Source organism: Danaus plexippus, chromosome 11, assembly GCF_018135715.1.
Source record: "Danaus plexippus chromosome 11, MEX_DaPlex, whole genome shotgun sequence".
NCBI lineage: Eukaryota > Metazoa > Arthropoda > Insecta > Lepidoptera > Nymphalidae > Danaus > Danaus plexippus.
This window is the reverse complement of record NC_083544.1, coordinates 137512-154400: the sequence shown is the minus strand read 5'-3', so window position 1 is coordinate 154400 and position 16889 is coordinate 137512. Positions and strand designations below refer to the sequence as shown.

The window sequence follows — 16889 nt, the reverse complement described above, 5'->3', positions numbered from 1 at the left end:
ATGCATAGTATATTATTATAAGATAAAATAACTTTAGAGTGAAAAAATCGACTTCAAAAAAATAACATAACGCGGAAACTAAAAAGACAAAAAAAAAATTATTTAAATACTAGTTCATAATTTAACCTATCTGATAATAAATTCTAAATATCTGCACAAAAATCGACTAAACACGCAATGTAGATAAACAAATGGTATTTTTAATTAGTTTTCTATAATCCAATTTCATACGTTATTAAATATTTATAAACCTTTGACGTCGGTGCCTGCTACAGATTAAGTAACTAAACACTAATATATGAGAGTAGAATACTAAATTAAAACTACTTAAAATTACAAAAAAATGTTTTTTTGAAGTCAGTTTTTTTTACTTCAAAATTATTTTATTTCTTGCATTTTTATTTATAAAATAGACGCGTAGAAGAGAGCAGTTCTTTTAAGATTGGAGGACCTTCCTTAGGTGCATCTCGTTCAAGAAAGAGTCGAGCTCAGAAGTCTGAAATTGACAAAAACTTACTCTGTTTTTTATCAGGCAACCAAAAAAGTTCGTGTGGTTTTGAGGGTTAAAAGATACTAATACAAAAATAAGTTAAATTTAGTTTTTTATTCCGGAAAATAGTCACCTTCATTAGATATAACCTTTTCCCATCTAGACACGAGATCTTATATCCTTTTTTTCTAATAATCTGGTTTTTGTGAATTAAAGAACTGTACAATGTCGTTTTCCAAAGCCTTTCTATTTTGAAATACCCGATTCCGCATATGGTTGCCCAATGCTAAAAACAGGTGGTAGTCACTTGGGGCAGGACTTCCCATTCTAATCGCACAAGGGTATCCTGCGTGACTCTTGCTGAGTTTGGTGTTGCGTTGTCCTGATGGAAAACAACTTTTCTATTTGCTAACGCAGGCTGTTTCTGCCTTAGAGGTACCGAAACTCTGTTTAGTTGTGCTGAGTAGACTTCAGCAGTGGTTTGTCCACTTGGCATTAACTCAAAGTGAACGACACCTGCTGTAGTACACCATATACACAACAAGATTTTTTGTTGATGAATGCTAGGTTTAGCAGTCAAGGGATCTTCACTAGATAATCAATGATGTGAGCGCTTTTTGTTGCAGTACATGGTCCATATTTCATCACACGTCAACAACCTGTCGAAAACCGGCGCTGAGTTGTGACGAGAAAGCAATGTTGTACAGATTGTCAAACGCTGTTGTGTGTTTGCTTTACTCAATTCATGTGGTACTCATTTGCTAAGCTTCCATCGTTTCCCAAGCTGGTGCAAATGCATGCGAATAGTTTCATCGCTTACATTGAATTGCAAGGCAAGAGCTTGGCATGTCTGACTTGAATCCTGCTCGATTGCCAGCTTGATATCGTCGTTATTAATCGTCGATGGTCTTCCGGAGCGAGGTTCATCTTCCAGGCTTTCATTTCCAGAAGCAAATTTTTTAAACCACTTCTCGCTTGTTCGTTCTACTACAGCACCCTTCCCAAAAGCAGTGCATATCTTACGACAAGCCTCTGCGGCTTTACTGCCAAGTTTGAATTCGTAAAATAAACAAGCACGAATTATTGCATTTGACACGGCCATACTTTACCAATAATTTTTCTGTTTTTTTTTTTAAGTGAAAAAACTTATGTAACACATTAAATAATACTTATTAATATAACCTTTCAAATGTATAATAATGGTTACCTTATAACATTTCATAATATTTAATATAGGGTTTTCCATTAAGGGCGCTTGATCTTTGAAATGCAAAAAAAAATACATGTAGGAAAGATATTTGCAAAATTTTTTTTTTTATTTGGAAGGTCTATCGACCCCATTATGAAATATGACATCATTCAAATGACCGCCACGGCTTCGGTTGGTGGCGCGCACACGAAAGGTCCAATTTTCGATGACTCTGGCGCACAAATCGGGCTGTATTTGATCGATGGCGTGGCGTATGTTGACTTTGAGGGCATCGGTGGTTTGCGGCTTGTTGGCATAGACCTGCGACTTAAGAAAACCCCACAAGAAAAAGTCCAGCGGGGTCAAATCGCACGATCTCGGTGGCCAGTTCACGTCGCCTCCGCGCGAGATGACCATGTCCAGAAATTGCTCGTGCAGAACTTCAATCGTAGCGTGTGCTGTGTGACACGTAGCGCCGTCCTGTTGAAACCACATGTTGTCCAGATCCATATTCTCGATTTCAGGCCAAAAGAAGTTGGTTATCATCGACCGGTATCGCTCACCATTGACGGTGACGGCCACACCATTATCGTTTTCGAAAAAATACGGACCAATCACGCCTCCGGCCCAAAATCCGCACCAAACAGTCACTTTCTGCGGGTGCATTGCCACTTGGTGAACCTCGTGTGGATTGGTCTCGTCCCAAATACGGCAATTTTGCTTGTTGACATAGCCATTCATCCAAAAATGCGCCTCGTCGCTGAAGATGATTTTTTTGCCAAAATCGGCGTCAACTTCCAACTGCTCTAATGCCCAGTCAGCGAACACACGGCGCTGTCTATGGTCATTAACCTTGAGTTCTTGGGTCAGCTGGATCTTGTACGGGTGCAGGCTCAAGTCACAACGCAAAATTCGCCAAGTTGTCGTCTGCGAAAGGCCGAGTTCCTGTGCGCGACGCGGAATTGACTGCCGCGGGTTTTCGAGGACACTGTCGCGCACAGCGGCGATATTCTCGGCAGATCTCGCGTTACGTTGACGCACGGGAACCGGCTGATTGTTAACTGACCCGGTTGACTCGAATTTGTCCACCAATCGACGGATAGTCGACTCGGCAGGACGATCATCGGTAAAACGGGCGAAGTGCGCGGAACGTTGCTCGAACTGAAGACCCATTTTCATAAAACAATTTTATGATTTGTACGTGCTGCTCGACACTGTAACCTGTCATGGTGGTTTGGAAGGACGGAATGAATATAACACACTGCATTTGACAGCTGTCACTCAAACAACATGGCCGCAATCAGCTGTCAAAGTTCAAGCGTCCCTATTGGAAAACCCCATATTTCCTTAAGTAATAAAAAATATTAGTTCACTAAAGATTTATAATTATGGGAACAGTAACAAACTAACTGGAAGGGACCACATAGAAAATATATATGAGCAGCTACTTATTTGTTTTTTAATTATTCTAATAAATATACTTATAGAACCTCTAGAACACGGAATTGTACTCGGCACTCGGTACACGGTACTCGGTGCTCGGTACACGGAATTGTATACTTGTACTCCTCTGTTTAGGTCAATTTGCGAATCAGAGTGTAAATAGTAGAAGGTGGCTGAATTGAAAATCAATAAATTTTCCCACGCGGTTCTTTATTTCTTCATTAGGTTTTTGAATATCAGTTTATAAAATGTAAATAACAAGAAATAAATAACGATTTTCCAAGGGAAAAAGTCAAAAATAAGTTATACTGAATTATTGAACCAGAATAAATATTAATAATAAAATAAAAGTTTAAAAATACCTCCAATGTGAAATACTGACAGGTTGTTGAATTACTAGAAACAGAATGACTAAAATGAAGAGATATCGCTACCGGTTTATTTTAACCTTGACTTAAAATAAACACATTATATATAACAAGTGATTTAGACCGAAGTTAGGTCGTTAATGATTTGGGTTTCAGCCGAGTGAGTTATTTATGGTGATTGGTTCACGGGGGCTGGAACACAGGTGACCATTGCAATTAAATTCTTTGTATAGTTAAATTATTAGGACACAGGTTGCTGCAATCGAATTTTGGATATCGTCCGCCTAGGAGTGCCGACTTAGCATTTTCTTGTGGTCAGTAGCTCGATGTAACAAACATGTCGAAGAATAAATATATGTACTGTCCAAGCCTTTATGTCTACATTATATTTTTCAATATGACAACGGTGTCCCATACTTCTGTAGAAATTCAAACTAATAACTTCGCTGTCGTAATACTAAGATAATAAAATTATCCAGGTCACATCAGAACAGGAGACAGTATCTCTGCACATATCTTTAGCATTGTGACTAATACCATCCGAGAAACTAACCCTGTTCACGTCAAGAATTAACAGTGATCTAAGTCTCATCAGGTGTAGTCGAATTGTTTGTATGGACTGACAGAAGTTTGTTTCCCTAGGTTTGTATAAAAATCTCCTGCTAGAAGGTTGAGTGGCAAGACTCGTGCAAAAATAATCCCTCGTAGAAAACCACCCTTGCAGCTTTTTGGACCACATAGGAAAAACTTAGTGAGAAGTCAAGATTTCGCGCTCTTTTTCTCAGCGTAGTCAGTGAGCTGCTATGGAAAGAGCCAGTCTTGGTGTGCTACCTAATAAATACGTTTTATCAGTCTCTATGTGGTGTTTGAGTCATAAGGGTACTGTTATTGAGAGGAAATGCAATCGTTTCATAAGCTTACTTTTTTCATTTCATTCATTGGTTTGTGAATAGAGTGAATTTTTAATATAACTAAAGATAAATTATGATATTATGTCTTGAAATTATAAACCAACAAAACTGCCCGAGTCGGTGTGTGGGTCAGTGTTTGATCTGGACTCTGTGGGACATCCCATTTCATCAGCTAAACCGTTATAGGGCTCGCGTTCTCGGTCGGATTCCCACGACACAGTGAGCTCCAAAACTTTTTTGTGACGTCTTAACTACATATGTTGGCGGTTGAGGTATGATGTCTAACAGACAAACAAATTAATGTTGCTCAGGGTTGTAAATAATCTTATTTAATGAACAAAACAACAAAAATAATGAAAACATTACAGAAGGCACTTTAAAATTCAATATCCCTGAAATGTTTCAAAATTTGTATGTTTGTATTAAAGGTGAACCTTGAATATATTGTGACGAAAATGTCTGATGGAAAACGAGAAATATTATTTGAAAAACATTCTTTGGAAAATTGAAATAAAACGAGCGCTAATTTTACACGAAGCGTAACTTGAAATAATGGAAACCATTGCCTTGATGAAACTTAAAATTAATTAAGGATCTTAAGACACCGGTTTAAAGATTCTGAGGCTTTATTATTGAATTCTCTGAGAGCTACCTTTTCAAAGCCAATTTTATTTTTGTGAAAAATATTTATTCTTGCATTAATTTTTGTTATGAAATGAGTATATAATAAATTATAAATATAATATGATAATCATATATTTCGACGGTCCCTACCTATACAAAGACAAGTCGAAAATGGTTTTTTTTTATTTCATCATTGGCTTTAGATTACCTATGCTCACATACTGACATAAGATTATTTATTTTATTTACATTAGTTCCCTCGTTTTACAAATCGTATAAAAGAACACGTATTACGAATACAATGAATAAATGTGGTATTTGTGGACATTTATACATACATATCTTTTTGACGGTGTTTTAAAACAAACGCCATTTGCTGCAAACGCGACCTTGTCGGACTTATGTAGCGCCTCTTACGGGAGTTCCCGAACAACACTGGTCGACGCTTGTTTTCCTAATGAAACAATATGAACAGTTTGGTACAGTTTAGATTAACTGATCTGTTATTTAGTTATTAGTTATCATTTTACCTCCAACCAAAGTATAAAACATGAATAAGAGCACATTAAAGTTATAAGTAGATATTGCCAATACGAGAAATAGTGTTTTATGCGTTTCTAGAGCATAAGATTAAATTAATTACATCGATTAAGCCAATAAGTAATCCAATTATCGATACATTAGACACTTGATACATAACATCATTATAATTAATCTTTGTTGTTTTATGATATCGTTGATATCAGCGTAGAAGCGGTCATATCACACACGCTCGCTTATACTATGACTTCGGAAATGAATAAGGTAAGAGAAATAAAAGTGCAAGGAAATAATCAAGACATAATAGAAATTAAGTACGTATGTTCTGAAAAAAAAGAAAACTTAATTGTAGCAATAATTTGATATTGACTAGAGGGAAGAAAAAGAAGGAACAAGAATTAATTTTTAGAGAAGGTGTACAATAATTCTATTCCTATTGCTGAAGTTAAATATGAGGACTTGATTTGTCAGTGGGATATGTTGATTATTCCAAATAAGTATCATGGTTTGTATGAAAACCTTAAGCATAGTGAGGCAGAACAGGGCAACGACGAAGATTGTTAAATTTATCTGAACTGTTTTTATATATGTTGTTTTGTTAGTTAAATACTGAGGAAACTTTATTAGTAATAAGTTAAATAGTCTGAATAAATTTGTGAAGATGCCTAAATGTTCCCAATTAGGTATTAGCGATGAGGCATATGCTGAGGCGATGTTGTTATGATTGTACAATTTTATTGATTAAGTAGTTTATTAAGCTGAATTACTTTCTTCATAAAACTGTGATGACTGTTAAATACTAGGTAGCGTTTTCTTTGTTAGACAGATCATTAGCCTGAAGCTCATGATTAAAATAAAAATGATTAATTACTAATATAGCGCAACAGAGGTTGTTTATGTTTAGTTTCTATTTCAGTGAGACAATATTAATTAGTTGCTAAGAAACAATCTTCTTTTTAATAACAAAATGTTGAATTTATAAAGCTTGATTTATTAAAAACACAATCCTGATCCTTTTGAATAAACTTTCTTCAAAAGGATCAGGATTTTGTTTACATTACAGAAGTCGTACACCAAAAGACTAAAACCACTTATAAAGTGATATGTATGAAGTACTTTTTATGTCCATGGTTGAAGATTTCAGCATGTTGAACGTATTGATTTAAAAATTGGTTATTTTTTTTATGCTAAAGGGGGCAACCGAGCAGACGGCCTAACTAATGGAGGTAGTAGCTTCGCCCATAGACATCCGAGATGTCATAGATAAACATAGATTTGCGGATGTGTTGCCACCGTCGATTAGGGGAGAGGGAGAGGAACAAGTGGGAAAGGGAGGAAAAAGGGAAAGAGCAACCGGCTCCCATTCTCATCGGACAAAACTCAGCCATTAAAGACTACTTCACGCCGATCTTTTGTTATAGTAATATAATCTTACATTTTCATAAAACATTGTATTTAAATTCTAAATCTCACACTAATTACTTGTTTCCTGCATTTAAAAGGCTATGATAGAAATAAATGGCATGCTTCTATTTTAGTATGGGCGTAAAAACGGTTATCTATCAGTTTTTCCAAGAAAATTAAAAAAAATTAAGTATGTTTAAATTGAACAATTAAGATCTTAAAATAGTGAAAATATTGTAAAAAGATTTTTTTAATTATTTGTTATAGAAACATTTCTAGGGCTTGTTGAATACTAATTACGCTATCCTGTAAACCAAGGGTTTTGACTAGACTCTATATACGTTGGCACCGTCGATTAATGTTATGAAACTTATTGTTATTACACTTAATGTTAGTTGGAAATCATTATATTTGTAGTTGAAAAATTATGAAGGAGCTGGCTAATATTAAAACAAACCCTGTTCGTTTATTTTTTACTTTGAATAAACTGAAGCACATTTCTATTCAAAACGCACAAAGAATTGAGTGATATAGTTTCTAGAATGGCTGGATTATAGGATAATACTGTCAGAGTCCATTTAGATAAAAGCTTATTGATTGGATTACAGCGAGAACGTGAGATGACTAAACTTGGATTGGACAAGAGATTTCTAAAACGTGTTTGGATATATCATATAATATATTTTTTATTTTTGGAAGACAGAGATAATACGAACTAGGAGAGTAACCAAAGTAAGCGCTCCTTGGTATATGTATATTAAGATTATGCAACAATGTTTACGTTAAATTTATAAAAAAAATAAATTAAATTAAACTCTCTCTGGTTATAATGCTCTACGACTGATTAATGTTTGAAATTAAAATAAAAAAGGCAATATATAAAGTAGAGAAACACTATGTAACAGTTATATTTTTATTATAACATTATATATAACATTCGCAGTTCGATGCAACATCTGTTCGAGAACAAAAGAAATCCAAGAGACGAAATATGTTTCAGCTAAAAATTAATTCTCTATTTTATAGATAACTTTTGAAGAGATGCTCAAGATATACATACGTAATAAGTGTAAACAGTGACTCACATGTTAAAATTATTATTAGAATGATTGTCCAATTATTAATCTTAATAGATGAGAATAGAAGTAACAAAATAAATTCTAATTTGAATTCATCCAAAAGCTCTAGAATTGAATCCATTCTTATTGAATTTACGTTAAAAGCCTGTAATTACAAATAAGCACAATAAAGTTCTTGAAAAAACGAAAAACACGATTCTGCCAATGAAACAGTCCATGTCCATATTAAACTTCTTCCCAATTGCTTCATCAGTTTTTGACTCTATTCCGTCTCAAGCACTCCTCGTTTTGTCAATTGGAGAAGCAAGCGTGTGAGGTTGATCGTTTAATTAAACAATATCATTATGGCGTCAACTTATTCAAGCCCTGGAATATCAACTTGTGAATTGAGAAAGTAACTTTTGTTAAATAAATTTTCTACTTAGTGACTATTTTTTACACAATAGAATAAAGTTACACTATTAGATTCTAAAAGGCGGAGTCCCCTAGAGAATCTGTTGTCATACGCTATAGTACTTACATATTACAGATCAATGTTAGTACCCATGTCAAAAGAAGATATTTTTTATATGTACAAGTTTTAAACATATGCATTGATAAGACTAAAATAAAATAGTGGGGTATTACAAATATCTACAATTGTCGATTAACATGTTCGTGTTATAGTATCCCACAATTTTATTCTAGTCTTTTAGACATTTACATATTAAAGAACTTGGACATTAAACATTCAGAACACGACCTGTCTGCTGGATGACAGATTTAGTGAACCGCTCACTGACCTTAACACAGAATTATATATTATTGGATTTATATATTTTGTGACAAAATAAAAACAAGACAAATCCACAAGCAATTAGTCAATTAAACTAAATTATTACGGTAAAAAAACTTTTAAGTTTGTTGATTATATAGGATTATAAAAAAAATAGAAGATTTGTTGTCTTTACGCTTCAATTTTACTCCACAAAGTCTATGTTTATTCACTTTCTAGAGTAAATAGAAATTGATTTGTAACCCTTCCTGTTTTTATCTCCACGTCATGAAGCTTTACTTATTCCGCATGGAGGAACTCCACGCACTATTTTTTCTATCACTCAATATTATTATGTATATATATATATATATATATATATATATATATATATATATATATATGTAAAGATCTTTATACAAAAATTACCTCATAAGCACATATTTAAACAATAACCAAAATATTTGTCGTCAGATTCTAATAAATTATTTAGTTGTTGAAGTTTTTCAGGAAGTATGCATAATGAGAGCATTATGTCTCTCTTTATTTCATTCATTTTAGACTTTTTATATTATAAAGTCTTAAAATAGTTAAGACCCAAAATATTTTCATAAAAACACCCTGGGCGTCTTCGCTACTTGACACCGTTATTTAATAGCTGCAAGAAAGCTTGAAGCCCAAAAAACGTTAATGAGCGTGTAATATATCAGAGAGATCCCGGAGAATGTTGAAGGAAATTGTCGTTGAAGCTGCTCATTTTGTATCTTATTCAGGGCTTGAAACTGGTTAATGTAGTACATAAGTATATCTTCATCTCACTACAGACAGATAAGGTTGTCACCTATATCTAAACCTGTATCTAATTTGTCATGTCTCTATAAACCGCATCTCTATAGCGTAGTTGATACGATCGTTACTAAATTAACCTTACTGAACGTTATTCACGTCCTCGATAACTCAATTTACTCACAATAAGTCATTAAATATATAATCAATCACTATAAGTCTACAACAGGTCTCCTTATAACATTATAAACATTTTCATTTGCGATTACTCTAAAAATATTTTGCATCTACTTTCATTGTATTATTTATAGTTAAAACTTCAAACATTCCGTCGTCGTATTTTTTATTTTTATAAAACAATTAAGTTCAAAACCAAGTTTATTGAAATTGCTACAACCCCGAGAATTTTACACAAATATTTTAAAACATGGACGTGAAAACCTGAACAGAGAGACAGTAAAATAAAAAGTTATTATATTTGTTATTCTTTGGATCTTTCTTAAGCGATCTAAATTTTAAAATTGATTTGTTTAATAAACACACATAACAGCACATCTGTTTCAGTATCCCTTAGACATATATGTATATGTCAGCGTTCTGTCCGAGTCCATGGTGAAAGAGTATAATTTCTAAGAGCTTACAGATTTACTAATGCAGAAGCGTCCTGTCCTCTGAGACTATTAACTAATAACTTACTAACTAATCGCTACTGCATTCAAGAGTAATAAGTTTTTGTTTCTATAGTCCTGTCCCTACTACCACGACAATAAAGGGACAGGTCATGTCATGTGCTCGTGTTTTTTGCTCTGGGATACATATATATCTGGCATACATATAAACCGTTGGTGGTGTAATGTCAAATTTTATCAGGAGGACAAATATCAATCTTGTAATTTCAGTAGTCGACATATAAATAAATAAAGAAATATAATTTGTTGGTACCACTATTTCCAGATGTACATAGCTATTGGTCGTCATGTAGGTCAGTGAGATGGCAGTCCGCCAGATGTAACTCACTTTGATCTAAGCTCTAGTAACTTTCAACTAGCCGCAGACTAACGATGAATAAAAAGATTTAAAATACCTCCGTTATACTAATTGTAAAACTGTTTATATTATATAATGAAATATTTAGCAAAACTATTTGTTAAAATGAATCAATCACATATTAGCGCTAAAAATGAATGGGTCCTTTTTAAAATCATTATCGAAAGAATAATTTAAAGTAGATTGCTATAATAAATGTTCTTGGTATTTGATTAAAAATAACGTTAAAAATAATCCTTACAAATACAACTTAAATAAAAATCGAGTTTTGACGCATTAAAATTCATCTCATACTGTTTACTTAAGTTTTATACACTGAAAATATCCATTTCTATATATGATAACAAAATTAATCCCTATTTCTTTTAGTTCCGCTATCATACGTGAAAGGCAACACCGATTTTACTGCTTTTTTGTAGTTGTGTATGTTTCGTCAGTAGAAGGTTATGATGAAAGATAAAAATATGAAATTTCCGTAGATAATATGAAGTTTTTAAATAAGCTTTTCGCTATTTGATAAAGGTAAATGTGAAATATCTATCGGTGGTTCAGATAGGTCGCAAACCTTCAATATCGTTTGCGAAGATCGTAGCGTAGAGTAGATCGTAAGGTAGCGCAGCGAGTAGAGTAGCGTTGCAGTATTTTTTGCTTTAATTAGAGTTATATTAATCGGAAATAAAGACTTTATTATTGAAATCCACGATCTATACTTTTAAAAACAAACTATATCTCTCAGCCAGTTCCTTGGTCTGGATGATATCTGTGACGTGACAGGACAAGGTCTGTCGGGTCAGCTGGTTTATAATAAAGTTCTGAAACTTATGACCTTTATAAATTTTAAAATAATAAAGCATATGATTTCATTGATTTGTTTTTCGAAATAATTTTATATTTATTCCTAACGAATTCGTATTTTTTCTTTGTAATATGTTTATAAAAATAGGCATATTTCGACTTGAATCGGAATACTGTCTCGTGACCCCATTAAATCCGATCAAAATATATGATATAAATTTTACTGTAATGAAAAATCATCGATGAACCTGACAGAAATGGTGAATGAAAAAACCACAAGAATAAGGAGTTCAAATTAGTGTAAAGTTTTCGTCAACTACAATATATTGATCATTCAAACACCAGTCGTCTGAGTGAGTTCACAAATACATTCAGACTATACTCAATTATCTCGTGGCCTTTTTACGATCCACATCAATCTCCTCAGACTTTACTTAGATCTTTACTCTTTGCAAACATTGAAACTTGCAACTCTTGCATGATTTATGCGATCAATTAAAGATAGTGGTGTAATTTATTTTAACCCTTAACTTGGTAAGGTACATTAGACTGTACATACATTTCAAAAAAAATTTACTGGTTAAATAATAATACTTTTTTGTTTTGTTTTTATTAAAAATATTACTAAATAATTTAGAATTAGTAGAAAAATATTTTCGTTGTTGCAACACTGAACAACACATGTCAAATTCAAAATGGCTTCGAAACAACAAAGTGTTGGCGGGACCCGGGTAAGTTTTTGCGTTATAAATTACTTTTTAGCTCAAAAACTAATAAAAAATGGTGTGTTATTTGATCTAAAAACTATGTATTACTCAAAAAGTGGTTTTATGCGTTACTGTGTCAATTTTTATGGCCGATTTTGGTTGAAACAAATGTATGTACACTGCACTGCACGTTGCCAATAACGCACTAAAATACTAAAAATGAACTATGGTAACCACGCTGTACACTGCTAAGTTTACACAGTTTTTGTTTTTCAACGAATCGGCAGTTTTTGTTTATTTATTTTTTTACCTTCTCATAAAAACTGTCTGCTTTGAACTTTTTTTTTTCTTTTTCCGCCTGCAGAACTTACAACTAACTCGCGCCCATAAGATCTTGGCTTTGGTACCCGCTCAAAACGCATGCTCTGACGATAGTTCCACATCTGATGAGGAAGCAAATGCTTATATACCGCCTTCACCAGATACCTCTGATCCACCTTCAATAGCATCATCACTAGAAGCCCTTAATTTGCTTGATACTTCAACTGACTCCAAAAACGAACAGCATGATATACCCATTACTTTACCACTCACACCAACATTTGATGAAGTTTTTCCATCGCCGAATACAAGTAACTACAATGTTATACCCACATTGAACTCCATCCAATCTTTGCCATCTCCTTCTGTTGAACTATCATCTCCCCAGCCTAGCACCAGCGGACAGCAGTTACTACTTACCAGGTCCAAGCGTAAAAAGACAACAAAGACTGTAGTGACCAAAAAAGTAAAGGTTCAGAAATTCGCCCTAAATTATCAATGGTTAAAAGCAGTATTTCGTCACAATGTATCTCTTGAAGAAAACTTATACAATCTCCATCAAACACAAATAGAGACAGTACTGGATTATTTTATTTCTTTTTTTCTCCTGACTTAATTACTGACATTGTTTATAATACAAATTTATATGCAGTTGAACAACTAGGTCGATCTATTCAGCTGACAGAAGATGAGATTAAAAGCTTCCTGGCCATTCAAATCATGATGGGTATAGTACAGATGCCAGCTTATACTGACTATTGGGCAAGAAAAACAAGATACCCTCTCATTGCTGATCTTATGCCTCTCAAAAAGTATCAACAAATACGTCGATATATTCATTTTGTTGATAATACTTTGCAAGATTCAGACCGTTATTTCAAGATTCGCCCCCTAATGGAGAAAATACGCAAAAATTTTCTGAAAATTGAAGAAGAAGGAAAATATTCCATTGACGAGATGATGATACCTTATAAAGGTCGTAAAGCAGGTAAACGAAAGCAGTACATAAAAATGAAACCTAAGAAATGGGGGTTTAAGAATTTTGTCCGTGCGGGTGTTTCGGGTATCATCTACGATTTTATTCTGTATGGTGGCGACGATACCTTTCGTGGACTGACTTTTTCAGAGAAAGAAGCTACAATTGGTTTAGGAGGTATGGTAGTGCTTGCATTGTGTCAAACTATAAAGAAAAAGCCGGCCATTGTGTATGCTGATAACTTTTTTATGTCGCCTGAACTAACATATATTCTGCGGGAAGAATACGGGATCCTTAGTCTAGGAACAATAAGGACTAATCGTCTCAGAGGCTGTCAAGAGTTATTGCCAACTGACAAACAATTAAAAAAGAAGAAACGCGGTTCTAGCGCCCAGGTGGTTTGCAATAAGAATAAGTTGGCAGTCGTAAAGTGGAACGACAATAAAGTGGTTACACTTATTAGCACCTACATAGACTCGTACCCCTTAGAAACAATCAAACGATACGATAAGGATGAGAAAAAGAAAGTAGATGTAGAATGTCCTCAAGTGGTCAAACATTACAACAAACATATGGGAGGGGTCGATTTAGCAGATATGTTGATATCGTTATATAGAACTCCCTTCAAAAGTCACCGTTGGTACTTGGGAATATTTTCACAACTTGTTGATATGTGTATAAATAACGCTTGGCTCCTACATAGAAGAGATGGGAAGAAGACTTCATTGAAAGATTTCAGATTTGAATTGTTTGATGGGTTGTCTAAGTCTAATAGAATAGGAACAAACCAAAACGTTACAGACGATATAGGCGAGAATCTGAAAATCCATAAACCAGTCTCAGTCCGACCAACTGATAGCGTCAGATTTGATAACACAGGTCATCTTCCAGAAGCAGGTAATGAAACAATGCGTTGCAAATATTGTAAGAGTGGAAGAACATCTGTCTACTGTATAAAATGTAACGTACATTTGTGTTTTGTTGTGGGAAAAATAAAACGTAATTGCTTTCGTAATTTTCACCTAAAATAATAAAGAATAATTTAAATATTTCCTCCTTTTTTTGAAATAAATTTATAATAACCTGAATAATGTAATTCATTATGTCCTTGGTAGTGTACACCAAAATGTACAAACAATTTATTTATAATATTTCTGTAAAATTGGCAGTGTACATTGTGATGTACTTAAGTTTTCTCGAAACCTAGGATACCTAGATTTTTATTTTTATTTTTCTCAAGTTGTCCATTCATAAATTAAACAAAATTTATCAATAATTTCCTTTTTTTTCATATTTTTAGTTCTTGCCAAGTAAAGGGTTAAACTGAGGAAAATGACATCTGATATTAAAAATTATACTATTTTTATAAGTAACTTGTTCTGATAAATTAACGTAACGAGTGTTACTGTTAAACGTCGTTATAAAACACAAATTCTAAGGTTGAATTCTGTCACGAGATAGAATAATCACGAGTCATCCATCACGCGGAGTGCAGCCTCAGTGCTCTTCAGGCTGTCGTTCTTAGAAAGAAGAGTATTACAAATTCTAGAAGAACATTTTAAAGTAAAATTTAATTTGTTTAAATAAGGCGATTAGCTCGTTGATATTCACATGTATTGTTTGTATGTCATCTTTCTACACATATACATATTTACAAAACAATGATCAAAACTTCCCTCACATAAGGAAAGGGTTTCCATATCAATGCGTTTAGATGTAGTAAAACGTATAATTTTAAATAGCTGCACAACTGTAACGACTTCATTAAAATACTTTTAATTGGAGTTCACTTTAACTTTTGTTTCCCTTTTATAAGTTATTAGCTACTGTCACTCGTCCATTGGTAAAATATTTTTTTTTTATTTAGAACATTTAGAGGAATATAGTATTTGAAACTAAACTTCAACAATAAGTTTTTGTTTTTATATTGAAGACCAAGTAATAAATTTTAACGCATAGCTAACACATAATTATCTTCTATCTGTACAGGTTTATCTGGCGGAAATCTTTGTTAATATTAATAAACTAACCACCATTATTATCGTACTCGTGTTCGCAAAATAATGTAATCAGATTTGAAAAACAACAGAGATCTGATATAACGAACCGCTGACGAGATGGAAGCGAGGATAGATTATGATAATATTTAAATTAGTTAATGTTTGTTTGTTCATAGGATTTTTTCAATTTAAACATAAAAATCTTAGAACAAGAACCGTTTGTTGTACATTTTTTTGAAAACGAAATGAAAAGTCATGTTTTCAGAGTTTCTAGGTCCCGTCGTTGCTCGTTATATTTATTGTAAATAATAATATCGAATATTAGAAAAATTTAGTTTATAAATTATTATCCTCAAAACAATTCTCTCGCGAAGGATATAAGATACGTTTCACAAGAAGTGAAACTTTTGGAGTGCGTTGTTGACACAATTATCATGCAATTGGTCGTTTAGTTTTGTTTTACACGACTTCAATATGACTAGAGACTTTGTTACTTGATCTGTCCGATCATAATTTGGGTACATCAAGTATGCTCCACCATAAAACGCAATGTATTTCCTGCAATTTATCCTTCCATCTTATTCACTTCCAATAATACAAGACTTTCAAGAAGAACGAGAAAAATAGCCTCAAACACATGCAACGCAACTTCGAAAATAGATTTGCAAGTGAACCAGGGTTATTAGTTTTTTCAGATGGGTGCAACATAAGAAGCGAGCCCTGGGTGTAAGGTTGTGCTAGAGAGAAGAGAGGGCAAGATAAGAGGTGATTTCAATGGTCACGGTGGAAGAATAAATGCGGTTTATTGAGGAGTCGTTGAGGGATGGAGTTTGTGGTCCGAAATGCGGAATCCGAGGCTATTATACAAACTGCGATTGCATTTCACCTATCAGTTCCACATGCGTAGTGTGGTAAGAAACTTCAGCACCTAATCCATACTAATATTATAAATGCGAAAGTAACTCTGTCTATGTCTGTTACTCAATCACACCTAAACTACTGAACCAATTTGCATGAAATTTGGTATGTATGTAGATATTTTGATACCCGAGAAAGGACATAGGTCACTTTTTACCCCGGGACAATGACGCATTCCTGTGGGAAAATTTAGGCGGGCCGATCGTTTTACGCCTTAACCACTGAACAGATTTAAATGATGTTTGGTAAGGAGATAGTCTGAGACTTCAGAAAGGACATAAGTTAATTTTGACAACGGGAAAACAACGCATTCACATCGAAAAATTGCATTTCTGGCCAAGGAAGCAAAAACAAAAAACATCGTATGTAAAAATGTATTGCAGTAACCTATGTTCATCTTAAAATTTATTAATCTCACCTAACCCATGACAATTACACTTAGAATGGCCTCATCCAATCTCGACACGATTCAAACATACGTACAAAAAAGCACAGCTCAGGTTTTTTCATACTACTATCCAAAAAAACTATCTAATG

General features: G+C 33.7%; 1 protein-coding gene across 2 annotated transcripts; it reads left to right on the top strand.

The window, feature by feature from the left end:
- The first annotated feature begins 11957 nt into the window (after positions 1-11957).
- Positions 11958-14483, top strand: LOC133319062 (piggyBac transposable element-derived protein 2-like). 2 transcript variants are annotated; one of them, XM_061522046.1, is made up of 2 exons: positions 11958-12161; positions 12502-14483. In XM_061522046.1, the coding sequence occupies exons 1-2, from the start codon at positions 12126-12128 to the stop codon at positions 13072-13074; spliced, it is 609 nt and encodes a 202-aa protein (XP_061378030.1). In that variant the 5' UTR covers positions 11958-12125; the 3' UTR covers positions 13075-14483. The 2 variants fall into 2 exon arrangements, with proteins under 2 accessions (XP_061378030.1, XP_061378029.1); XM_061522045.1 differs by having other exon boundaries at positions 11981-12161.
- Positions 14484-16889: the final 2406 nt, after the last annotated feature.

Coding starts and splice junctions, on each gene's coding strand:
- LOC133319062 (XM_061522045.1), top strand. CDS start 13,179: ATGATGGGTATAGTACAGATGCCAGCTTATACTGACTATTGGGCAAGA.